General features: G+C 43.1%; 1 protein-coding gene across 5 annotated transcripts in view; it reads left to right on the forward strand.

Annotated features, from left to right (window-relative positions):
* Window positions 1-9239: 9239 nt before the first annotated feature.
* Window positions 9240-27667, forward strand: part of bean1 (brain expressed, associated with NEDD4, 1) — a 32547-nt gene continuing 14119 nt past the window's right edge. The window contains exons 1-6 of one of the 5 annotated variants that reach the window (XM_060911872.1): window positions 9240-9519; window positions 9689-9777; window positions 16561-16729; window positions 17413-17576; window positions 19478-19649; window positions 21734-21878. In XM_060911872.1, the coding sequence (XP_060767855.1) occupies window positions 19505-19649; window positions 21734-21878 (290 nt within the window). In that variant the 5' untranslated portion in view covers window positions 9240-9519; window positions 9689-9777; window positions 16561-16729; window positions 17413-17576; window positions 19478-19504. Of the gene's footprint in view, window positions 9520-9688; window positions 9778-14564; window positions 14721-16148; window positions 16426-16560; window positions 16730-17412; window positions 17577-19477; window positions 19650-21733; window positions 21879-27667 lie in introns of all 5 variants that reach the window. The other 4 variants (XM_060911871.1, XM_060911870.1, XM_060911869.1 and 1 more) reach the window with 4 other exon arrangements.

Consider the following 27667-nt stretch of genomic DNA (forward strand, 5'->3'; position numbering starts at 1 on the left):
GTTTTTTTTTTTCCTTCCCTCTTTGTTTTTGTAAATCTTTATGCTTCATGGTCATCTTGTCATGCTGTCGTGTGGTTCAGGAAAAAGTCCTCTGTGTTTTAACACCAGTGTGACGCAGTGATCAGGTTCAGAATCTCGACACGTCTTCAAGTAAATAAACAGAAACGGTGATATTCAACTGTTTTAATACCAGTTTTACATGATGTACTATAGGTGTTAAAGAGGGCATGGCATGGAATTTTTTTTTGTTCTTGTTGCGAGATGTCGCTGTGACTTGGGGGCGTTCTGGACCTTTTACAGTGGACCGTTCCCTTCCCAGTCAGTCATGAACACAGAAAGAAAACAGACAGAGAGAACCAGACAGATAGAAAAGTGTGTGCTTCTTACATAGAAACTCCTGTCATTTATGGCCCCACCCCCTCATTAGCATACAACTGCCTACAGCAATGTGAATAAGAAGTTGGAGTCGTGTAAACTCTGTTGGAGTCGAGCTCCGGTTCACAAACCGTCAGTGAAATGCTAAAAATTTCCAAAAACTCAGATGTTAAATGCTGTATTGGATCGTACCGGTTTCCTCCGTTTGGACCGAACCGTAGCTCACCTGCATCACCAGTCAAAGCCCTCAGGTAGCATTAACCGCTCAGCTAACGCTAACATTCTGTCCATGACGCTAAATTTAAATAAAACCTGTAGTTTACTAAACGCAGTTCCTCAGCTCCATGATCTGAGCTGCCCCCAGTGTTGGAGTAATAATCCCCTCCCTGCTGTGTGAGTTTGATTAATGTGTTTTCCTCCGTGCACCGAGGCGTCTCCCCTAAACACTGACATTACCCAGGAGGCTTTTCACCACTTCAGGCCGTTAGCTGTTGCTAGTCGTGGTTAGTTTGGCAGGTTAACGCCCCGTCTGTTAGGGATGTGATCCAGCACACGGGCTGTGAGAATATTACAGGAGAGAGTTTCAGGAATAATCACTTCCTCATAAAAACAACAACATGAAGACTGGACAGCAAAATAATTCCATGGGTGTGGCTGATCGAGTTTTTGTGTAAAGATGTCAGCCAATCAAAGTGAAGTTACATATTTACATATTTAATATTTAAAGGGGGGGCGGCACGGTGGTGTAGTGGTTAGCGCTGTCGCCTCACATCAAGAAGGTCCGGGTTTGAGCCCCGGGGCCGGCGAGGGCCTTTCTGTGTGGAGTTTGCATGTTCTCCCCGTGTCCGCGTGGGTTTCCTCCGGGTGCTCCGGTTTCCCCCACAGTCCAAAGACATGCAGGTTAGGTTAACTGGTGACTCTAAATTGAGCGTAGGTGTGAATGTGAGTGTGAATGGTTGTCTGTGTCTATGTGTCAGCCCTGTGATGACCTGGCGACTTGTCCAGGGTGAACCCCGCCTTTCGCCCGTAGTCAGCTGGGATAGGCTCCAGCTTGCCTGCGACCCTGTAGAACAGGATAAAGCGGCTACAGATAATGAGATGAGATGAGATGAGATATTTAAAGGCACAGCTGCAAAATTAGCCTGTTTTATGCTACAGGCTTTTAATAAAATTCTAAAACAGAATGAGAAAAAAGAACAGACTTTTTTCAGTTAAAAAAAGCTCGCAAATTTTACAACAGCATCTCAGGGAATAATATAAAATAATTGAAAAGTGTAAAAGCAGGACATCTGAGCATCCTGATAAATACCTTCATTAAGTCTTCATGTTTTATGACAGAAAGTTTTATTAATTTCATATTTTTTAAATCATCTTTAATTAACAAACACAAATGTGCAGGCTGATTAAAAGTCTAGAATTCACACTTTATGCAGATTTTTGTTTTAATTCTTTCGAGAAGCTGCAAGAGATGATAATCCACCAGTCACATGGATTAATGAACATGAAAAACTCAAAATCAGGATTTTAATGTCAATTTAAAAAAATGAAACGGCACACATTTCACACTTTCCTCTGGAGCGGCTTCGAGGTTTTAAAGCCTGTTCACTTTGATACAACATTTGTAATTTTAACATCAAAAGAAAATAAATACGGTACATTCCACACAGAAACACAGATAATGCTGCGAAAGACTCGATCTTTTCCTGAGTAAACTCACAGACACACACTGATTAGATAAAATACACACTTTAATCAACACACTGATTCATCCAGGGAAATCTCAGGAAAATCCCTAACACACACACACACACACACACACACACACACACACACACACACACACACACAATCATCAGATCATTTTTAATTTAGTTAATTGAGCTACTGTATAAAAAAATCTGCAGTTATATAAATATCGTACAACCCCAATTCCAATATAGTTGGGGTGCTGTGTAAACCATAAATAAAAACACAATGGTAAGATTTGCAAATCATGAAAACCCTATATTTAATTGAAAATAGTACAAAGACAACATATCAAATGTTGAAACAGAAATTTTATTGTTTTCTGAAAAACATGTGCTCATTTTGAATTTGGTGTCAGCAGCACGTTTCAGAAAAGTTGGGACGGGGCAACAAAAGACTGAAAAAGTTGTGTTCTGCTAAAAAAGAATCAAAACTCTAATTTGGTTAATTAGCAACAGGTCAGTAAGATGATCGGGTATAAAAAGACCTCAGAAGTAAAGACGGGGAGGGGTTCACCGCTCTGTGAAAGACTGCGTGGGCAAACAGTGCAACAATTTAAGAATAACGTTCCTCAATGTAAAACTGCACAGAATTTGTGGCTCACATCATCTGTGGTCCATAATGTCATTAAAAGATTCAGAGAATCTGGAGAAATCTCTGTATGCGAGAGACAAGGCTGAAAACTGACACTGGATGCCTGTGATCTTCAGGCCCTCAGGAGACACTGCATTAAAAGCAGACACGTGTCTGTAGTGGAAATCACTGTATGGGCTCAGGAACACTTCAGAAAACCATCGTCTGTGAAAACACTTCATTACTGCATCCACAAACGCAAGTTAAAACCAGATATAAACAATATCCAGAAACCCCGCCCCCTTCTCTGGGCCCGAGCTCTTTTACGATGGACTGAGGCAAAGTGGAAAACTGTCCTGAGGTCTGATGAATCAAAAGTAGAAATTCTTTTTAGAAATCATGGACACTACGTCCTCCAGGCTAAAGAGGAGAGGGACCATCCGGCTTGTTATCAGTGTACAGCTCAAAATCCAGCATCTGTAATGGTATGAGGGGGCGTTAGTGCGCATGACATGGGTAGCTTGTACATCTGGGAAGGCCTCATTAATGCTGAATGATATAAACACATTTCAGAGCAACATGCTGCCATCCAGACAAAATCTTTTTCAGTGAAGGCCTTCCTTCTTTCAGCAAGACAACGCCAAACTGCTTTCTGCACATATTAAAGCTGCATGGCTTTGTAGTAAAAGAGTCCGGGTGCTAAACTGGCCTGCTGCAGTCCAGACCTGTCTCCCATTTAAAACATTTGGTGCATTATGAAGCGCAAAATACGACAAAGATGTGAGACCCCGAACTGTTGAGTAACTGAAATTGTATATCAGGCGAGAATGGAAAAACATTTCTCTTTCAAAACTACAGTAGTTGGTCTCCTCAGTTCCCAAATGTTGACAGAGTGTTGTTAAAAGTAGAGGTGATGCAGCACAACTTTTCTGAAACGTGTTGCTGACATCAAATTCAAAATGAGCATAGATTTTTCAAAAAACAATAAAATTTCTCAGTTTCAACATTTGATATGTTGTCTTTGTACTATTTTCAATGAAGTATAGGGTTTCCATGATTTGCAATTTATCATATTCTGTTTTTATTTACAGTTTACACAGCGTCCCAACTTTTTTGGAATTGGGGTTGTAAAATTGCTATATAAAATACATAAATCAAAAAGAACATGGCTACTATGGGGGGGGGGAATGTTATGGAATAAAAATCATAAAATCCAAAAGGAGTCCTGAGATTTTTTTAACTACGTCAATTTTTAATACTGGGCGGCACGGTGGTGTAGTGGTTAGCGCTGTCGCCTCACAGCAAGAAGGTCCTGGGTTCGAGCCCCGGGGCCGGCGAGGGCCTTTCTGTGCGGAGTTTGCATGTTCTCCCCGTGTCCGCGTGGGTTTCCTCCAGGTGCTCCGGTTTCCCCCACAGTCCAAAGACATGCAGGTTAGGTTAACTGGTGACTCTAAATTGAGCGTAGGTGTGAATGTGAGTGTGAATGGTTGTCTGTGTCTATGTGTCAGCCCTGTGATGACCTGGCGACTTGTCCAGGGTGTACCCCGCCTTTCGCCCGTAGTCAGCTGGGATAGGCTCCAGCTTGCCTGCGACCCTGTAGAAGGATAAAGCGGCTAGAGATAATGAATGAATGAATGAATTTTTAATACTTTTTTAAATAATTTGTAAGACTGAATATTTAATTCAGATAGTTTAATTCAGAACCAATGTATTCAAACATCTTAAGATTCACATCAAACATTTTCAACATCATTACAACTCAACAGCACTCACTTTAAAACAAAATATAATAAAAATCATAAACTGAAATAAATAATGAATAGTAAACAGTCAAGGCTGTGTAGGTGTGGTACATATACATGACCACAGGGGGGCAGTAATGAGCTGTAATTACAGAATGCTGTAAATGGCTCTTTTGTTCTTTTGAACACAGAAACTTTAACAGTGAGTGTTCAATTACACACAAAAATATTTAATGTATACGTTTGAATGAAGTTTACACAGATCATGTAGTTTTGCTAATGTGGGGTTAAATATTTTGCATCTTTGGTTCTTATGGCCACAGAAACAGGTTTTGGTATATATATATATATATATATATATATATATATATATATATATATATATATATATATATTATTTTTTTTAATTCAATGTTAATGTTTTAAATCTTATATTAATAAAATTACTTTCTAGAACATCTACCATTAATCTTTACACCACAGCACTGGTTAAAGTAGTAAATGACCTATTGTTGGTGTTTGATCAGGGCTGTGTCTACCTGCTTGTATTGCTTGACCTTATGTTTATGTATATTTATTTAAAAAGGACAGTGTATTTTAATTATCATGCTCATTTACATAAGCTATGTAAATGTACCAGATTTAGCCATATAGACTACTTTCCATCTGTAGTCCCTGGCAGATTGATGTTAAAAAGAAGAGGAAACAATAATGACACACAGACATGAGAAGCATAAAAGTAAGGACACTGACAACACAGACAATTAGTACACAATTAACAGACAGTGACTTTGAAAACATGAGCAAAAGCACATAGCATATAAATGACGCAAAAATACAGATTAAGACAACAAGGACATTACCTCATGCCAGAGTAGCCACATGAATGTACCAAAGACACAGAGATGCTAGATGAAACACTCTTACACAGAAATTGGTAAAATTAAATAGAGAAAAGAACAGACAGTTAGTCAAACAATGACATAACTGTTATTCCAGATGATGACATGTTTGAGTGTCTAACAACTATTGTTTTAACAATTTGGAGAAGGAGTTAATAAGTGTGATATTCCTTGGTTCTGTTGGTATGGGTTCTGTTGGTATGGTAAGTGCTGCTCGAAAAGAGAAGGCTGGCTGCGCAAATGTAGTTTTTCTGTGTGGCACTTTGTAGTCCCCTCTAGCAGGAGCTCTTGTGGATGTATTTCAGTTTTGTTTAATGAACTCATTGAGGGGGGGGGGGGGGGGGGGCAAGCCATGAAGATTTTATATACAAGCTAAATATCAGCAAACTTGATCATGTTTTCCCAATTTAAGAAACCATATATAAGAAATAAACCATATATAAGAATTTAAGAAACCTTAGTGCAGCATTTGATACCATTGATCATTCCATTCTTCTGGATAGACTAGAAAATGTTGTGGGAGTTAAGGGAACGGCCCTCTCCTGGCTCAGCTCTTATTTAACTGATCGCTATCAGTATGTTGATGTAAATGGTGATATTTCTAGACGTACTGAGGTAAAGTTTGGTGTTCTGCAAGGTTCTGTCTTAGGCCCACTGCTTTTTTCTTTATGTATGTTCCCTCTGGGTGATATTATTCCTAAACATTGTATTAGTTTCCACTGTTATGCTGATGACACACAGTTGTATGTTTCTGCAAAACCTGATGAGAGACACCAGCTTAATAGAATTGAGGAATGTGTGAAGGACATTAGACACTGGATGCTTATTAACTTCCTTCTGCTTAACTCTGACGAGACTGAAGTACTTGTACTCGGACCACATGCAGCTAGAAGTAAGTTTTCTGATTACACAGTAACTCTGGATGGCCTTTCTGTTTCTTCACGTGCAGCAGTAAAAGACCTCGGAGTGATTATTGACCCCAGTCTTTCATTCAAAACTCACATTGATAACATTACCCGGATAGCTTTCTTTCATCTCAGAAATATTGCAAAGATAAGAAATTTAATGTCACTACATGACGCGGAAAAACTAGTTCATGCTTTCATTCCCTCCAGGTTGGATTATTGTAATGCCTTACTGTCTGGATGTTCCAATAAGTGCATAAATAAGCTCCAGTTAGTTCAAAATGCAGCAGAACTAGAAGATCTGACCCCAACACCTGTGTCTTATCCACGCTGCATTGGCTCCCAATCACATTTCACACTGATTATAAAATACAGTGGTGCTTGAAAGTTTGTGAACCCTTTAGAATTTTCTATATTTCTGCATAAATATGACCTAAAACTTCATCAGATTTTCACACAAGTCCTAAAAGTAGATAAAGAGAACCCAGTTAAACAAATGAGACAAAAATATTATACTTGGTCATTTATTTATTGAGGAAAATGATCCAATATTACATATCTGTGAGTGGCAAAAGTATGTGAACCTCTAGAATTAGCAGTTAATTTGAAGGTGAAATTAGAGTCAGGTGTTTTCAATCAATGGGATGACAATCAGGTGTGAGTGGGCACCCGGTTTTATTTAAAGAACAGGGATCTATCAAAGTCTGATCTTCACAACACGTTTGTGGAAGTGTATCATGGCATGAACAAAGGAGATTTCTGAGGACCTCAGAAAAAGCGTTGTTGATGCTCATCAGGCTGGAAAAGGTTACAAAACCATCTCTAAAGAGTTTGGACTCCACCAATCCACAGTCAGACAGATTGTGTACAAATGGAGGAAATTCAACACCATTGTTACCCTCCCCAGGAGTGGTCGACCAACAAAGATCACTCCAAGAGCAAGGCATCTAATAGTCGCCGAGTTCACAAAGGACCCCAGGGTAACTTCTAAGCAACTGAAGGCCTCTCTCACATTGGCTAATGTTAATGTTCATGAGTCCACCATCAGGAGAACACTGAACAACAATGGTGTGCATGGCAGAGTTGCAAGGAGAAAGCCACTGCTCTCCAAAAAGAACATTGCTGCTCATCTGCAGTTTGCTAAAGATCACATGGACAAGTGAGAAGGCTATTGGAAAAATGTTTTGTGGATGGATGAGACAAAAATAGAACATTTTGGTTTAAATGAGAAGCCTTATGTTTGGAGAAAGGAAAACACTGCATTCCAGCATAAGAACCTTATCCCATCTGTGAAACATGGTGGTGGTAGTATCATGGTTTGGACTTGATTTGCTGCATCTGGTCCAGGACGGCTTGCCATCATTGATGGAACAATGAATTCTGAATTATACCAGCGAATTCTCAAGGAAAATGTCAGGACATCTGTCCATGAACTGAATCTCAAAAGAAGGTGGTTCATGCAGTAAGACAACGACCCTAAGCACACAAGTCGTTCTACCAAAGAATGGTTAAAGAAGAATAAAGTTAATGTTTTGGAATGGCCAAGTCAAAGTCCTGACCTTAATCCAATGGAAATGTTGTGGAAGGACCTGAAGCGAGCAGTTCATGTGAGGAAACCCACCAACATCCCAGAGTTGAAGCTGTTCTGTACGGAGGAACGGGCTAAAATTCCTCCAAGCCGGTGTGCAGGACTGATCAACAGTTACCGCAAACGTTTAGTTGCAGTTATTGCTGCACAAGGGGGTCACACCAGATACTGAAAGCAAAGGTTCACATACTTTTGCCACTCACAGATATGGAATATTGGATCATTTTCTTCAATAAATAAATGACCAAGTATAATATTTTTGTCTCATTTGTTTAACTGGGTTCTCTTTATCTACTTTTAGGGCTTGTGTGAAAATCTGATGATGTTTTAGGTCATATTTATGCAGAAATATAGAAAATTCTAAAGGGTTCACAAACTTTCAAGCACCACTGTATATATAATCAAATGCACTTCAGTGGTGTAACAGTAACTCAGCTTTATGTTGTGTTCCATCACAGGACCCAGAGTGGATCATTTTCCTGCAATCACACAATGTGGAGTGTGTTATTGTCTCAATAATTGCATGCTATTTATTTATATAATGCTATTTAATTTGTGCTAGCAGCACTGGCGCAAAGTGTTACTCTCACTCAGGATCTTTATTTTGTTCAGGGCACAACTTTTCCTCACTAAGGGTCATTCCATATCTCTTACCGTTCCAGATCTATAGGGTATGGTGACCAGACGTCCCGGTTTTAAGAGCCGGGACAAATCACTGTGACTTTAGTCACACTCTCTATCTAGCTTATTTCAATTTTATCATCTTTCAGATATAGTCCTCTTTTTTATTTGTTTTTTATTTCTCCAAATTTAAATTTTTCTTAAAACTTATAAAATGTAATTTTAATATTCTTAAACATTTTTGGGGGATCTGTCTGATTAAATTGTAAATGTGATGATTTGCAGGGTTTTTAAACAGCTGAAAGAATCCCAGTGTAAAATGTGAGTTAAGGTACACAGAGCGAGAATAAATCATTATATTTTCACGGCATTAAGTAGAAAAGCAAATCAGCTTCCTTCATGCAAACGAAAGCCATCAAACGCTGTGTTTACTGTTAAAAAGGGGTGGAGCTTATATAGCTGATGAGGCTGGGGACTTTTCCAATCTGTTGAGTCTATCTATAGACAATCATGAATTATTAATGAGAGTAACTGCTTTAATTACTTTATTCATTATAGAAAACAATTGTTGTTCAAGATGTAAAGGCTAAAAGGCTTTTTACATTTTAAGAAATCATTGTGATTATTATTTCTAGCATGACTTCCTTTCCAGAAAAACCAAACAGCATAACAAGATCAAATTGCATTAAAATCCCCTCAGGGTGCAGAGAGAGAGAGAGAGAGAGAGAGAGAGAGAGAGAGAGAGCAGGGTGGAGCTCTTTTTCCCTCCTCAGTCTCTCAGGCTGAACAAACCCTCGTTTCTTCTCTCAGGATGAAGAGATAAACAGAATGATGCCACAGAGAGAGAGAGAGAGGATTAGTGTTTATTTTTCACTCCTGAAGCCTGTACAAGGTAGTGAAGTGAAAGCTGATGTCTGCTCTGGGATCTGAGCTGGAGATTTTTTTTTTTACCAGCATGATGGAGTGATTGCGCGTAGACACACACACACACACACACACACACACACACACACACACACACACAGAGAGAGAGAGAGAGAGAGAGAGAGAGAGAGAGACAGAGAGAGGTAAGTGCACTACAGCACCTGTTCACTCGCTCTTCACCATCCTGCAGTAAAAAATCTAAAAGTAGAATGTCTCAGGCGTATTCTTGAGTAACAAATGAGTAATAAATGTGTAATAAATGTGTAACAAATTATCACAAAAATAAATTTATAAAGTTAATTTGTGCTACAGATGTGGAAAAAAATGAGCTGCAGTTCAACACGTTTCAGTTTCTCAGAGATTGAGGAAAAACAGGAAGCTGATGAAACTCATCTGTTCTGGTAAGAGTCGCTCTGATCTGATTTTCATGTTTATGGTTTAATGAGTTTCACTGTAAACAGCTTGCGCCTGTGTCTGTATATTTATGTATTTATATTTTATTTTTATTGTGCTTTAGATGTCATGTGATGCTAAATTGTGGTCATTAAAGCATATTTTGTACAGTGTGTGTGTGTGTGTGTGTGTGTGTGTGTGTGTGTGTGTGTGTGTGTGTGTTATTGTGAATCCAAAGCCTGAGACTGAACTCCACTTGAATCAATCATGTACAATTTCTTTATAAAGAAAACAAATAAAGCCTGTAAATGTGCACATAACCTGGAAGATCTGGAGAACATAATTTTAAAAAGTCCAATGGCGATATCTGTGGCCTGAGCAAAAGTTTATTAAATCTTTGAGAAACTTGTTTGGAAAACTGACTTCGTCCTATCAATCATTCTATAAACCCTCTACAATACGGGCCTCTGTGGATCCTGGTAGGCGGAGCTTTTTGAACTTTTGCAGGATTCATTCAAATGTTAAACCCACTTAAACATGAGCCTTAATCCTGAAAAAAGGACTAATCTTACCAAATACACCTTTAAATATTAAATTTTACAAAACAGCTGTATGAAATTTAATCACGTACATCTTCATCATCATCATCATCATGTGTGGGAAAGAAGAAAACACATTAAATGTCCTCTCCGAGCCTCCGTACTCTTCTCATTAACCAATAACTCACTGATCATTCTTTAACAGTCTGCACAGAGAGTTCAGTTTTCTCAAAAATCCCAATCTGGCGAATTTAATCCAGCGCTAAGAACTCAATAATCCTGCATTCACACTCGAGAGGGACAAGTTGTTTGTATTGCTTGTAGATTGTCTTGTGGGCGTGGAGCAAGGTCTAATGACATCACTCATGGGCGTGTACCATCTATCTTATACTCAGTGTGAAAATTAGCTGCTTGATTAATTGCTTGAACATGTTATATATGTTTTTGTTAGCTATTAGCAGTACAAGCTAACTGTACGAGCTATGTACACTCATGAGAGGCACAAGCGGTCTCTGCTCTTCCTTCCAAGTTTTATTTTTCTTCGCAACATCTCTATACACTTTAATGAGAGGTTGCATATAATATTATAAGATAAAACCACATTTATAAGTTCTTCTTCCATTTTTGTGGGAACTAATAGCAGAAAGGAATTAAAGTTGTGAAAAGGGAACTGAAGGAATATCAGACCGCACGTGTCATAGCCCCGATTCTGAGGACTCACTCGAGATGATCATTTGGATCTGTTGCTTCTTTATAGAGTCAGAAATAATTTCATAGAATTGAGAAAATCTCATCTGTCATTGAAATTGCGGCTCCGAACAGTCACCTGTCACATGAATCCCCTCATTGCCCAGCTCGATAAGTTCTCCAGAGAGCCGTCACATTGCCAGGGATTCCTTCTCCAGTGCTCTCTCTATTTCACCCCACAGGAAGGAACCATCCATTCGTCCAACATCGCACAGATCCTTAGTTTGCTCACAGGAAGAGTGCTCAGTTGGGTCATGGTGTTGTGGGAAAGAGATGGTGAGCCCATCACCTCCTACAACTGCTATGTCACAATGTTCCTCCTCTGTCATAAAGTTTACACGCCTGATGGAAAGGAGATTGGGGAGCGACTGCTGTGTGTGAGACAGGGAAGGAAAAGGGTGGTGGAATATGTACAACAATTCTGCACACTCGCTGCGGGGCGGGCCTTGAATGAGCCTGTGTTGAAGGCCAAGGTCTGAACATGGAGATCTTCACCTCACTAGCATGTCAGGATGATGAAGCCTCCCCAGACTCACTGATCGACCTGGCCATCCGCTTTGACTATTTATTCCAGAACTGCAACCAGTACGTCCGTCCCTCCAGTCCTGTCCCCATGCCAGAGCCACCTGAGCCCATGCAGATCAGCCACATCCACCTGAGCACCACCAAGCAGGAAAGAAGGAGACAGGAACAGCTATGCTTCAACTCTGAAGCATCAAGCCGCTCCATCACCTGCTGTCCTGCACAAGGAAGAGCTGTCCCCGTCGCATAACCCACCAATAGAATGCCTGCATTTTCAACCTCTACAGTGAGTCACAATCCGTTTCTCTCATGACAATCATTCATGCTTCAGGCACAGACGACACTCTCAGAAAATGTCTCTGTCCTTCCAGCCTTGATTGACTCCAGGGTCAGTTTCATTGGTCATGCCACTCCATCCAGCCCGGACTTCCACTTCAACTACTGCCACATCCCTGCCACATCAGCACAATCAATGGAAGTCCCATTGGTACTAGAACCATAACCCTCACCTGTGTAGTGAAAATTCATTATGTCTGATTATTATAACTATTCTTTAAGTTCGTTTCTTAAGACACGTATTTTTTAGTATGTTACCTCATTTGTTGACAGTTTCGGCGAACACTTCCGCCTTCTTCGAAACAGTCACCAGATGTCGAGTGGTGACGTGCCTTATCAGCTGATGTTACTCTATGGAGGCGTGAACGTCCCGCCCAATTTGACAGGTAGTCCACGCCTCCTGCTGTCAGGTCGCTGCCCCAGGACGGCGCTCCAGGTGTGTGACAGCGCGTACGCTCCCTCATCCCGGTTCATCGTCCTCTGCGCCCGCTTTCGTATCTCCACTGCCTCCAAAATCCAACGCTGGTATCTATTCTCTTCAGCGCGAATGACTCTGGCCTCTTCCCAATTCATTATATGATTTTGTCGTTTGCAGTGGTCTGAAATGGCTGATTTTAGGTTTTCTTGGTTTGCTTTTTCTTTTTCGGATCTTGTGAGTCTTTTTGTTGTTTCTTTTTCACATTCTAATTGGTGTTCTTTCCTGCGAGTGTGGAAGCATCTGCCCATTTCACCAATATAGACTTTATTGCATGAACGGCAAGGGATTCCATAGATGACATTGCATTTATTGTCCAGTTGTATTTTGTCTTTGGGGTGAACTAGCAGCTGTCGGAGGTTCTTGTATGGTTTGACCGGGGTGTTGATGTGGTATTTCTTCATGGATCGTTGGATGCGTTCTGTAACTCCTTTTATGTACGGTAGTGTGACAAAGCCCCGGTTTGTTTTTTCTGTGTTTTTTCTTGTTTGTTTTTTTCCTTTTTTTGTGTCTGTAATTTTCCTTTTCGAATTGCCCACGGTGGATATTGGCAGTTTTTTAATGCCTGTTGGATGTGTTGTTCCTCCTCCTGTCTGTCTTTCTCCTCCGTGATGTTCTGTGCTCGGTCGTATAGTGTTCTGATTACTGACATTTTGTGTGCGATGGGATGTTCAGATGTCCAGAGAAGATATTGGTCGGTGTGTGTAGGTTTTCTGTATGTTGTAATTCTGATATTACCTTCTTCTGTGTGGTGTATTTTTAGGTCCAGAAATGCTATTGTCTTGTCCGTTTCCTCTTCGTGTGTGAATGTGATGTTGCCTGTCTTGTCTATGGAGTTTAGATGATCCGTGAGTTGTTGTGTGTGGCCTGTTTTGGTTATTTCAAGAATGTCATCAACGTATCTTTTCCAGAAGATAGGTTTGCAGTCATCCGGTGCTGTTTCTATGGCTCGGGTTTCCAGATCCTCCATAAAAAAGTTGCATAGAGTGGCAGATAGCGGGTCCCCCATTGCAAATCCCTCTTTTTGTCTGTAGATTGTACCTCTGAATTGGAAATATGTGGACGTGAAAATGAAATGTAATAGTTTTGTTATGTCCTGTGCTGTAAGTTTTGTACGTTTTTTCAGGGTTCTGTCTGCTTTTAACCGGTTTTCTACTATGTTGAGAGTGTTTGTGACCGGTGTTTTTGTAAAGAGGGATATGACGTCATGTGATACAAAGATTTCATCCTTTTTTATCTTGATTTCCTTTAATTCTTTCGCCAGTTGTTTTGAGTTTTTGCAGTGGTATTCCGTAAGTCCGAGGAGTGGTTTGATTATGTCTGCCAGTGTCTTGGAAAGGTTGTAAGTAACTGATCCTATACTGTCTACTATGGGTCTTAGTGGTGCTCCGGGTTTATGAATTTTCGGTGTGCCGTATATCCGGGGGGTGATGTCTGCTGTGGGGATGAGGTGGTTGTATGTTTGTTTATCAATTTTGTTGTCGTCCATTAACGGTTTGAGTAATAGTTTTAGTCTTTTTTTCTTTTCCTCTGTCAGGTCTTTTTTGAGTATTTCATATGTGTTTGGGTCCGTGAGCATTTCATTCATTTGTTTTTCATATTGATTAGTGTCCATGATAACCGTGGTCCTCCCTTTATCAGCCGGTAATATTGTTATTTTCTTGTTCTTTGCGAGTGTTCTGATGGCTTCCATTTCCTGTTTAGTTGTGTTTCTGGGTGGCGGTTTAGCTGAGGTGAGGATGCCTGCTATTTCGTTCCTTAATGCGGCTCTCTGTCCTTGGTCCTGTATCATGTTGCATGCTAGTTCCGTAGCCAGTATGAATTCTTCATTCAGGATTTTATTTGGTGTGATGGCATAGTTTAGTCCCCGTGAGAGTATAGTGTGTTCTGCTGTTGTTAGTGTGTATTTAGACAGGTTGCAAATCCATTTTTCATTTATTTGCTTGTCCTTGCATTTATTTTGTTTCTTTTTTATAAGTCTATTTAGTTTTTTAATATGGCGTGTTTTTGTTTTTGAGAATTCTTGTTCTTGTTTTGCATTTAGATGTTCTTCCATACTTTTTTCCATGTCACTGCTGAGTTTGAACCGGCGTTTAAAATCTTGTGTTCTTTGTGTTATTTCTGTATTTAAATTGTTGGTTTTGTTTGTCGTGCATCTAATTCTTTCTCTTACCAGAGTCATTCGCGCTCTTTCGATGGTCCTTTCCGCGTTTCTTGTTGGAATTGGATTTTTTATGTAGAGGCTTGCTGAAATGACGCCTTCATCCCGGCAGCGGAGATTGAAGCGGAGATGATTTTTTTGTCGCGCCAGTTTTTTCTTTAGTTTTTCCAGGTAGCGTACCTCTTTGGCACAATCTTCTCCATAACTTATTTTTAATATGTAGTGAAAATTCATTATGTCTGATTATTATAACTATTCTTTAAGTTCGTTTCTTAAGACACGTATTTTTTAGCATGTTACCTCGTTTGTTGACAGTTTCGGCGAACACTTCCGCCTTCTTCAAAAGAGTCACCAGATGTCGAGTGGTGACGTGCCTTATCAGCTGATGTTACTCTATGGAGGCGTGAATGTCCCGTCCAATTTGACAGGTAGTCCACGCCTCCTGCCATTTCAGACCACTGCAAACGACATAATCATATAATGAATTGGGAAGAGGCCAGAGTCATTCGCGCTGAAGAGAATAGATACCAGCGTTGGATTTTGGAGGCAGTGGAGATACGAAAGCGGGCACAGAGGACGATGAACCGGGATGAGGGAGCGTACGCGCTGTCACACACCTGGAGCGCCATCCTGGGGCAGCGACCTGACAGCAGGAGGCGTGGACTACCTGTCAAATTGGGTGGGACGTTCACGCCTCCATAGAGTAACATCAGCTGATAAGGCACGTCACCACTTGACATCTGGTGACTGTTTTGAAGAAGGCGGAAGTGTTCGCCAAAACTGTCAACAAACGAGGTAACATACTAAAAAATACGTGTCTTAAGAAACGAACTTAAAGAATAGTCATAACCCTCACCCCCATCCTTATTCAGCAACACGTCAACAGACGACACCGAGACTCCAGCTCCCTGTTAATCACCATCACCCCTGAACATCTTCTCATGGATGCAGCTCCATAACCCACAGATTTCATGGCCAGGAAAAGAAATGACAGAGTGGTCTGAGTATTGTTTCCGGCACTGTTTGTGGCTCCCTAACCACACCATAGCACCTACCACCACAGAGAGTCCAGATCAACACCCCCACGTTCACGTCTCAGAAGAATATCATGAATTCAGTGATGTTTTTCATTCAACTAAAACAAGAATCTTACCTCCACATCACCTCTACGACTGCACCATTGGCCTGCTCCTGGGCACCACGCCCCCACACAGCCGAGTATATCCTTTATCTCTCACCGAGCAATGGGACATTGAGGAGTTGGTACAAGAAACACTCTTCAGGGCTACATCCTGCCTGTCCACCTTATGAACCTTGGCCAGATTCTTCTTCATGGAAAAAAGGGGGAAGAGCTGCACCCATGCATCGATTACCAGGGCCTGAACCAGACAACAGTTAAGTGCCCTTATCCATTGCCATTAGTCCCATCTGCACTCAAGCAGCTATGATCCACCAGACTGTTTACTGAGTTCAACTTGTGCAGTGCTTACAATCTTGTGCGTAACAGATGCGTGGATGGGTGGAAAACAGACTTTAGCGCCGCCTCTGGCCACTATGAATACTCAGTGATGTCTTATGGGTTCTCTTGTGCCTCCTCAGTCTTCCAGACTCTCATTCAAGACTCCAAGTAAGTGTGGCTAGGGACATCACGAGGGACATCAGGGGCTTCTTGGCTGTCGGAAACTGAACACCCGCTACATCAGCCCCAATAAAATCCAATGTCAGATCAACCCAGTTGGTGATGACCTGGGACCTGCTCAGATACTGCAGATCAGCACCTTCTCACCACATCTCTCAGCTCAAGCCCATCATCTCTGGCCCACTGCCATCTGACACCCCATCACACCTCCCAAACTGCACACACACTCACTGCGAGGTATTTGTTCAGTGTCCTTAGTGCCCGACGTACCAAGCCTGTGATTGTCGTTCTCCAGTTCTTCTGGTTTTTTTTATCTTTTACTACATTCCTGTTTTGAGTGCATTGGATAATCTCTGCCATCACTGTTTGCAGATCGCCTGACCCTTTACCACTGAGTGAGAGACATCCTTGTGTAAGATATGTCTCTGACTGAGACACATCAGTGAGACATGTTCTTGAGTGAAACATGTCAATGAGACATGTCCCTGAGTGGGACACATCAGTGAGATACATCAGCAAGATACATCCCTGAATGAGACAGGTCAGTGAGACACGTCTCTGAGTGAGACAAGAGTTCCATCTTTGCAGTATTTATGTAATCTCAGCTCAGTCCTGCAGTGTCTGTAGTAGTGTGAGTTTTGTTGACGGTCAGCTGAGTCTCCTGCAGAGGGAATTCGAGGAATCAATCTGAGAGGAAATGAAAACATGAATAAATAATAAGATCTTCAGAACTATACATGACGAGACATGTCTCAGTGAATATTAATAAAGTCAGTGTGGCGGTGCAGCAGGTCACATAGCCGTCCCACAGAGTTCTGGGTTCAATCCTGAGCTCGGGTTTCCTTCAGGTTCTCGGGTTTCCTCCCACTTCCTAAAAGCATGTCAGTGAGGGGTTCGGCTCAGATAAATTACCCCCTAGGTGTGAATAAGTGTGTGTGTGTGTGTGTGTGTGTGTGTGGTGTCCTGTGATAGATGAGCTCACACAAAGTGTTCCTGGGATAAAACCAGATCCACAGCTGCTGTGAGCAGGATAAAGTTCTAAAGTGCTAACTGACAGTGACTGAGTATACATAAGAGCAATTTAATGTTTTACTCAGAACCTCAGCTCTCTCTCTCTCTCTCTCTCTCTCTCTCTCTCTCTCTCTCTCTGTGTGTGTGTGTGTGTGTGTGTGTGTGTGTGTGTGTGTGTGTGTGTGTGTGTGTGTGTGTGATCTCTGTAATCAGATCTTTTGGACTCTTTGCTCAAGGACATGACGTCCCTCTGGCCAGGTTTCTGACCTTTCAGTGATCTGAGCTCAGATGAAGAAAATTACGGAACTCGCTGCGGCAATAGCGTCTGATCTATGAGTCTCAATAATCAGAGAAATCCATGGGAGAAAATCATGACTGTAAATCCACTCTTCGCTTCACAGTTTAGCAATAATCAGTGTATTCTGTACAAGAGTCTCAATGTTTTGTTTAGATTATAAAGATCTGATAAACCTGCACACCATGAAGATTTCATGTTTTATTTATTTGCAGTTTGGTGGTGAAGGAGGCACTTAGAGATCAAATCAGATTTTTTTTTTTGACCAATCACACATCTTCTTATTCAGTCCACCAATCAGAAGTCAGGAAACCATTTGTGCTGAAAATCAACATAAAATACCACAGATATGGAGCTTCTGTTTTTTACTTAAATCTAGCGATTACAAATAAGTAAAAAATAGCCATAGAGTTTAATTAATAATCTAATCTAACACACGAATGTCTAATGTCGCTCGGTAATGTTTGTAGAGAAAAGTGTCTCCCTGAATGAGCTCATTATTCCCCAAGTCCATACTGTACATGCACAAGCTCACATCAGCGCTTCATAAATTTTAAAGAGATTAAAATATTCACTCGCTCCTGCACTGGATTCTGCTTCATCTATAATTAATAATTCATCACCATCACACCTGAAATGTCAGAACAGGAAAGAAGGAAATGGAGGAGTAAAAAGTTAAAAGCAAATTCTTTGGTTTATAAATGAAAAGAAAAAAGAATGATTTTTTGTGTCTGTTTGAGAACCTGATCTGAGCTCATAAAGTGTCCTTCTGGAAAAATCCTTTTAAAATGTTATTTTCACCCAAACAGAAGCCGAGAGTTTCATTTGATCCCCAGTGGGTTTCACAGAAACAGGTAAATCCTCCAGAAATCACGCTTGAGCTGCCTGAGCGTCTGGGGGAAGAACAGCATCCTGTCTTTAATCCTGTTTCACTCGAGTAAACGGCAACGTGCTGGAGCCGGAGTGGCCGTCTTTCTCCTCGCTCTTCTCTCTAATCGGAGTTAAATGAAACAGAGAACAGGAAACCAATCCATAACGACCTGAGAGGAAAAAACTGAAGGTGGAACGACGCTGAGTTTTTCCTTCATCACAAATATCACTTCCTGTCATTTAACACTCTCAACTTGATTGCATCACACTCCGAGTGCATTTTCACGACAGGAAACTTTTACAAGAACATTTAAAGCTTTAGAACTTTTTTAACGGCTGTTCCAGAGATTTATGTGTGAAAAAGAGCTTCAGCTCACAGAATCTTCTGGAAAACGTTCACCCTCTCGACAGAGCTTTTGCATCTCAGCAGGAGGAGAATCACTAATCGATAGACAGCTAATGTGGAACCTTAAAACAGGATCAGATGGATAATTATTTTAAAGGACATCTGTACCATCCGTAAAACCTGCGTAATTACTTTAATTATGATCTCTGGTTGAAGTGGGCTGTCTGAATAAATATGAGCCATTAACACCCAGCGCCCGAACCTCAGACCCTCCAACAGAGGACTGTAGACTTTATACTTTTTAGTGAATCATTTAAATCATGTTATTTCAGTGCACAAAACAAATGCACTGTTTGTGTTTGTGTTTTTGTTTACAGTGAGATGAATTTTAATTATTTACTGTTCACACACCATGAGCTGCATTACTGTGTAATAAGATCAAAACATTTAGATTTCTTAATTATTACACAAGAAACATCAACTGAGGACGTGTGTGTGTGTGTGGGGGGGGGGGGGGGGGGTAACTGCAGTCTGACCTTGACTTTCCCTTTCACGCTCATCCTAAATTGGTTTGGGAGCATTCCTGTAAACTGAGATTACACACACACACACACACACACACACACACACACACCTAGAGTTCATATTTATATTAAAGTGTTTATGGCAAATAAACCTTTCTGTCTGTCTCTGTATCGATCTGCTTGTCTCTTTATCTGTCTCTCTGTCTATCATCTGTGTGTGTGTGTGTGTGTGTGTGTGTGTAGTGATCTTGGGGTGGAGCATCTCTACACATGATTGTTGCCGTGACGATGTGTGTATTCGTGTCTCCGTTGGTAGTGGCCGGCATCGTCATTGGCCTCGTGCTCTTCCTCTCACTCCTCATCATCATCATCGGCAGCATGAGGAAGAAAAAACACTCACACATCAACACAGATGGTAAGTGACACCAAACACACACTTCACATACACTTTCACACACACTTTAACACACTATTTCTCTCACATTAAATTAATATTAAAGACAGAACTAAAACGGTTCCTGGAACTATGGCCTGGAAACTAAAGGTGCTTTTGGACCTGAGGAACTTTTTCATGGTTCTCAGAACTGTTGGAGGAAGTTCTCCCTTTTTTGTGTGCCCAAACTGCAGGACCTGAGGATGATCGTAGTTCCTAAAATGCCGTTTTGAGGACTTTTTTAGCTCCTTTTTCAGAGTAGCTTCTCTCCCAGGACAAGAGGAACCCTGAGTGATGGAAGCTGGTGACTGGTTGAACACGAGCCAACGCAGCACCGGGAACCGACGTTTTTAAGAATCCATGGAAAACATTAGCAGTTTAAACAACAGCTCTTAATGATGGTGTTAAAAAAATAAAAAATTAAAAAATGGATGAAAGGCGCGACAGTGAAGTCACATAAAAAACTGCTATAAAAACAGTAAATAAACAAATAAAACAATTAATTTAAATAAATTTTAAACAATCACTAACTATGTTCCTCCACAAATTCACTCTTTACATTAGAATGTAATGTAAAGAATTTACTGTCAGTGTGTAACACTTCCCGGTCTCCCCCATTCTACAGCGCAGTGGAACGATCCGTTTCTATAGAAACATGCAACTGAAACACGACACACAGAAGTGGACAAGTTTAAATCCTCATGTTGTGAATGTGCAGTTTTCACACCAACACAAGAAAACTGACGGACAAAACACACAATCTGAACAATATGAACGCAAACAACAAACTAGTGACGTCGCTATAGCAACCAGTGACTGGCTGACGTTTACGTCACTTCAGCGTTCTAACTGACGGTGTGAATGTAAACAGATAAAAGCCCTTGAAGGTGTGAAGTTCTCGGAGAGATCCCCAGGGGGCGTTCCTCTAAGTGAGCTCCTACAGCTGTTCAGTCTGAAAGCTCCTTCACACTGGCTCTGGGAACCACCTTTGACAGAAATGTGCCATGTTTCTAAGTTCTCAAAAATCATGCAGTTCAAGGCCCTGAGTTCCTGATAAGCTTCTTGTGGAGAGAAACATAAAGTTCCTGACTTCTTCAAAAAATACTTCTGGGTTCAAACATCCACAAATTTCTGATAATGTTCCTCTGGTTTCTGTAGCTTCAGTCCCTGAGTTATTGAAAAGGTTCCTGACAGGAACAGCTTAATTTTCTGAGTGTCTGAAAATGGTTTTCCTGATTGGAAAGTTCCTGAAAATGCTCCTGAGTTCCTGAAAAAGTTCTTTAGACTTTGGACAAAGTTAAAGTTCCTGACTTCCTCAAAAAAAAGTTCCCAAATTGGAAAGGTTCCTAGTTTCTTGCAGTTAAACCATGGTTCCTGAAAAGGCTCCTGTGGTGGAAACCGTTTGAGTTTGTTCTGGAACACACTGAAAGGTTCCTCTGGTGGAAATGTCCCTGTTCGTTCCTGAGAAGGTTCTTGATCCATCCTTCACTAATCCAGTTTCAAACTACAGAACAGAATGTTTTTATTATTTTATGTTTTATTTCCTGGGACATTATGAATTCGAAAGTGAAATGTTCTGGTGATCTGTGATGTTCAGGAGTTGCTCGTGTTTCGGGTTGCTAAGTCTGTGGTTTACCTGCCAAACTGGACTAGATTGATTTTCGCTGCTTTAAAAATTACCAGCTTCCAAAAAATTGAATAATAAGTTTATAAGAACTTTCCAAGAAAGGGATTAAATTAGACAGAACAGAACACACAGCACTGTGGTCCAGACCAGATCTCCTGGGTGATGTGATGGCAGTGAGTTAACCAGTTGATCTTACTGTACACCTGAGCACTGGAGATAAGAAGAAAGAAGAAGAAGAAGAAGAAGAAGAAAGAATACAAAAAGTATTTTAAAAGAATTGGACTCTTCAGATTTTGATCTCCTTTCAGTTTAAATCAGACTTGATGTTGGAGATTTCTGCTGGATCTGGCAACCCTGTTCATGTTCTCAGCCATTTCAAACCTGCAGGTTTTGTTTGTATTGACAGGGGTTTTGTAATATTTGGTATTTTTTCTCACAGCTGCAGACGGATTTTCGTTCGGAGGATCGACGGGTGAGCTGAGGTCGGAGTGTGTGGATGAGTTTCCTCCTGCGTTTGACTTTGACTCAGACACAGAGACAAGCCCCATCCCGATCAGCGCTGGTTATCCTGATGCACCGCCTCAGTGAGTGAACTTTGACCTTTGTTCTCCTGCATGTTTGTGTGTTAGAATTTCTCACACTCCTGTGTGTTGGAAAGGGATTTGCTTATCTCTCTCTCTCAAATCGTTACGAGAGAAAGAAGAAAAAAGTTGAAGCTGAGTTGAACTGGTTTTATCTGCAACACTCGCCTCACTTTTTTTATCCCACATCACTGTTGAATTCTGGTTTATATTCATGAACTTCAGTCCTTCCCATCCTTCAGCCTGGCCAACAGATGTAACACAACAAAACCCTCCAGACTTTCTCAGTGGCTCAGGCTGTGACTTGGGCTCCACCGGTACCATTAAAGTCTACCAACACCACCAGAACCATCCATGCATTAGCACACGACACCAGTACACATCGCACCCCATCTCAGGAGCTTGGATCATCTTTTGAATCCACAGCCAGCTGAAGGTCTTCTCTGCTGCCTCTGTGGTGGTTCTGAAGGTCTTCTTCATTTACATGCCTGTGATGCCCAGGAGGCTGTGGGTCTTCCACAGGAAGTGATCCGCAAAGCCTCTACAGTCCACTCCTCTGAGCTCACACCATCTTCCACCAAGTCTGCAGACTTGACTCATGTCCTGTCTTTGGCTTCCTCAGGCACTGTGAGCTTTAGCATGACCACCTGCTTTGGATAGACTAGAAAATGTTGTGGTAGTTAAGGGAACGGCCCTCTCCTGGCTCAGCTCTTATTTAACTGATCGCTATCAGTATGTTGATGTAAATGGTGATATTTCTAGACATACTGAGGTAAAGTTTGGTGTTCCACAAGGTTCTGTCTTGGGTCCACTGCTTTTTTCTTTATATATGTTCCCTCTGGGTGATATTATTCATAAACATTGTGTGGCGGCACGAGGCGTGATATAAAGAGGGTTAAATAAGACAGTATAAAGTTTTGAGATTGCCAGACAATGCCACCCTGGGAATTTTGCCCAGGGAAATAGTTTAAATTGTAAAAAAAAAAAAAAAAACACAGCAAAAGGGGGAGGCACTCAGGTCCGTCAGCAAAGAGGCAGAGACATAGTTCCAATACAAAAGATACTTTTTATTAACTACATAATACTTTAAAAAAAGATCAAATCTCTCTCACTCAAGGGAGGGGACCAATCAGGGCTGAGACTTACGGTGAGGGGCTGTCCAGAGGAAAGGGGACCCCAGGAACACCACACGTTAGACTAAAAATAAAGCAAAATCAACTCAAAAGTGCAAAACACAAAAAAAGGAACACGACCATCAGGACACCAATCCACCACCAAAGACTCAGCACCTGAATGGGGGGAGATGAGAGGCACAGGTTGAAAATCAGAAAAAATAAAACAAAACTAATAACACAAAAGAAATCAAATAAATAAATTGAGAAAAGGAACTATAACAATAAAATACTAACAAATCAAATAATTAATCCAAATGTACAAAATCGAATGAAATACAAAATCAAAAACTTAAATGAACACAAATTACATAATGTCAATGTTAGGGTTTTGCTGGGATTCAAACCTTGTTCGTTGGTGTGATAATCCAGCAAACCCCCACTAGGCCACCAGGGGGATGACTCAAATGCAGAGGCGTGAGGCGGAAGTAGAAAAAGAATCAAAAGGTTTATTAAACTATATACACTATATACAGGGCAAAACAAAAGACAAAAAAAAAACCAAAGAGTATAATCCAAAAGAAAAGCAAAGTGCAAAAATTCAAACGCTAAGAAGATCAAAAAACACAGTACAAAGGAAACTGGAGATAAACATAACAGCACAATGACTCCGTGACAAGAGGACTGAACTCAGGGGTATAAATAGACAAACTAATTAAGGACACAGGTGAAGATAATTAGGCAATTAACACAAACACAAAACACAGGAACAGTGGCGGCCTCTAGAGGCCAAAATAAACACGACATGAAAAGGAAATAACAGCGGCCTCTAGAGGCCAAAACAGTCCTAGTCCTAACAGGACCCCCCCCTCTAGGAGCGTCTCCTGACGTTCCCAGGGCGATCCGGATGGGCCGAATGGAAGTCCCGACATAGTTCTTTATCAAGGACATCCCGAGCAGGAACCCAGCAGCGCTCCTCAGGACCATAGCCCTCCCAGTCCACCAGATATTGCAACCCGCCGCGGACCCGGCGGGAGTCAAGCAGGCGATTCACAGTGAACACAGTCTGCCCCTGGAAGATGCGGGGGGGTGGGGGGTTCCTAGGGGCAGGGGCATACGTAGACGTCAGTACGGGCCGTAACAGGGAAACATGGAAAGTGGGGTTGATCCTCAGAGTCCGGGGCAACTGGAGCCGGTAGGAGACAGGGTTCACCCTGCGCACCACCTTGAAGGGGCCAATGTAGCGAGGAGCAAGCTTGCGGTTCTCCACCCGCAGTGGAAGGTCCTTAGTGGACAGCCAAACACGCTGCCCAGGGCGGAAAGCGTGTGCAGGTCTTCTATGGCGGTTGGCCTGAGTCTGGTTGGTTCTGGAGGTCTGTATGAGGGTCTTCCTGACCTTGCTCCAGGTCTTGCGACACCGTCTCACATATTGGTTGACCGAGGGCATCCCCGCGTCCTCCTCCTGGTCCGGGAACAGAGGTGGCTGGAACCCGAATTGGCACTGGAATGGCGACAGCTTGGTGGCCGATGACTGCAGGGTGTTGTGGGCGTACTCCGCCCATGGCAGCCAGGTGCTCCACGATGTCGGGTTATCCATAGCCAGGCCTCGCAGGGTGGTTTCCAGGTCCTGGTTGAGCCTCTCCGTCTGACCATTGGACTGTGGGTGAAACCCAGAGGAGAGGCTGGCAGTGGCTCCGATGACCTTGCAGAACCCGTGCCACACTCGGGAGGAGAACTGGGGCCCTCGGTCTGAGACGATGTCCTGTGGAAGACCAAAGACTCGGAAGACATGATTAAACAAAAGTTTCGCAGTTTCAAGAGCAGAGGGGAGTTTGCACAGTGGTATGAAGCGGCAGGCCTTGGAGAATCTGTCAACTAAGACCAAAATGACCGTGTTACCTTGTGACTCAGGGAGACCCGTGATAAAGTCGACTGCCACGTGGGACCAGGGACGCCGGGGAATGGTCAGAGGATGCAGGAGACCCTGGGGACGCTGTCGTGGGTTCTTGGTTCTGGTGCAAACCTCACAGGACAGGACAAATGACCTTACTTCCTTCTCCATGTTAGGCCACCAGAAGCGTCTTTTCAGGAAGTCCAGTGTCCTCCGAGCTCCCGGGTGGGCGGTGAGAGGGGAAGAGTGACCCCACTGGAGAACCTTGGCCCGGGCTTGATGTGGGACGTACAAGAGGCCTGGTGGCCCCGTCCCAGGACCGGGGTCCTGGCGTTGGGCTCGTCGGACAGCCTCCTCAATACCCCAGCGGACAGGGGCCACAATCCGGGACACAGGGATAATAGGCCCGACTTCATTCTCCCTGTTAGTGGCAGAGAACAGTCTGGACAGTGCGTCAGGTTTGGTGTTCTTGGAGCCGGGGCGGTATGAGAGGGTGAAGTCAAACCGACTGAAAAACAGGGCCCACCTAGCCTGTCGAGGGTTCAGTCTCTTGGCTTGCTGGAGGTACTCCAGGTTCTTGTGGTCAGTCCAAACCAGGAATGGATGTTGTGCTCCCTCCAGCCAGTGCCTCCACTCCTCAAGGGCCAGTTTGACCGCTAGCAGTTCTCGATCCCCCACATCGTACCGGGACTCAGCAGGACTCAGGCGGTGGGAGAAGTAAGCGCAGGGGTGCAGCTTTCCTTCCGAACGTTGAGAGAGCACCGCGCCGACACCACTGTCCGAGGCATCCACCTCCACGATGAATGGTTGGGAGGTGTCCGGGAGAACCAGAATGGGTGCCGTGCAGAAGCGGTCCTTGAGGTCTTTGAACGCCTTTTCTGCCTGAGGAGACCAGCCATAAGATCCACCTGTCCCTTTGGTGAGGTCTGACATGGGTGCTGCCACAGAACTGAAGTTCCTGATGAACTTGCGGTAGAAGTTAGCGAATCCTAAGAACCGCTGAACCTCCTTAACGGACTTGGGAGTAGGCCAATCCCGGACGGCCAGGGTCTTGGCAGGGTCCATTTGGAGTTGGCCTGTCCGTACAATAAATCCCAGAAAGGAGACCTCGGGAACATGAAATTCGCATTTCTGGGCCTTGGCGAACAGATTGTTCTGTAGCAGCCTCTGGAGAACCTGGCGGACATGGTGGCGGTGCTCCTGCACGGTCTTGGAAAAGATAAGGATGTCGTCGAGGTAGACAAAAACGTATAGGTTAATCATGTCCCTTAAGACGTCGTTGATTAGGGCCTGAAAAACAGCTGGTGCGTTGGTGAGTCCGAAGGGCATCACCTGGTATTCGTAGTGCCCAGACGGGGTGTTAAAGGCAGTCTTCCACTCGTCTCCCTGTCGGATACGGATGAGGTGGTATGCGTTCCGTAGGTCCAACTTGGTGAAGACGGTGGCGCCTTGGAGCAGGTCGAAAGCTGTGGACATCAGCGGAAGGGGATATCGGTTGCGCACAGTGATCTTATTCAGGCCCCTGTAATCAATACATGGTCGGAGCCCCCCATCCTTCTTGCCGACAAAGAAGAAGCCGGCTCCAGCAGGTGAAGTGGAGGGTCGAATAAACCCAGAGACCAGGGCATCTTTGAGGTATTCCTCCATGGCCTTGCGTTCTGGCTGAGAGAGTGAAAACAGTCTGCCACGAGGAGGGGTAGTCCCAGGGAGCAAGTCGATGGCACAGTCGTAGGCCCGGTGCGGAGGAAGAACGGCGGCCCTGCTCTTGCTGAATACCTCCTTGAGATCCCAGTACTCTGTGGGAACTTGAGATAACTCGGTGAGATCAGGGGGCTCGGCAGGAGACACAGGAGAGCTAGAGAGCAGACAAGAGGCATGGCATGCAGGGCCCCATTCCACAACCTGGCTTGTTACCCAGTCTATGCGAGGGTTGTGGCGAGTAAGCCAAGGAAGGCCTAGAATAACTGGGAACTCAGGTGAAGGAATCAGGTGCAGGGATATTTCTTCCTTGTGACCTTGAGACTGGAGGAAAACTGGAGAAGTAACTTGGGTGACTCTTCCATCACCTAACGCTTGGCCATCGAGGGCAGACACAGACAGAGGGACTTCAAGAGGTGCAGTGGGTATATTGATGCTTTGGGCGAAGTGAATATCCATAAAGTTCCCAGCCGCCCCTGAGTCTATCAAAGCTTGACAAGAGTGGACAGACTCACCCCAGGAGATGGAGACCAGGATGTAGATTCCTTGGCCAGGGAGTCCGGGAGAGAGGGTAGGCCCCGTCACAACCCTCCCTCGGCTGGACGGGGCAGTCCTTTTCCCAAGAGTTCGGGACATGATGCTCGGAAATGACCAGCCTTGCCACAGTAGATGCAGCACTTGTCCCTCCTTCTGCGCTCCCTCTCAGATGCGGAGAGGCGAGTACGACCCACTTGCATGGGTTCTGGACAGTCACTGAAGGAGGTAGACGGTCTCCAGGTAGAGGTAGGGAGGCTGGGGGGCCTCAAGGCTTGGTGGCGTTCTCTCATCCTGTAGTCCAGACGAATAGCATGTGAGATGAGGGTTTCGAGGTCACTTGGGCATCCAATAGAGGCCAGACCGTCCTTGATGGGGTCAGACAGACCATGGTGGAAGGCTGACACCAGGGCAGTCTCGTTCCATCCACTTACTGCTGCGAGTGTTCGGAACGAGATGGCGTAATCTGCGACGCTTCCTCCTTGCCGGATGGACATGAGCTTTCGGGCTGCGTCGGTACTGATGTCTGCCTGATCGAAGACCCGAAGCATCTCTTC

This window comes from Neoarius graeffei, chromosome 27 (genome assembly GCF_027579695.1).
Source record: "Neoarius graeffei isolate fNeoGra1 chromosome 27, fNeoGra1.pri, whole genome shotgun sequence".
Taxonomy (NCBI): Eukaryota; Metazoa; Chordata; class Actinopteri; order Siluriformes; family Ariidae; genus Neoarius; species Neoarius graeffei.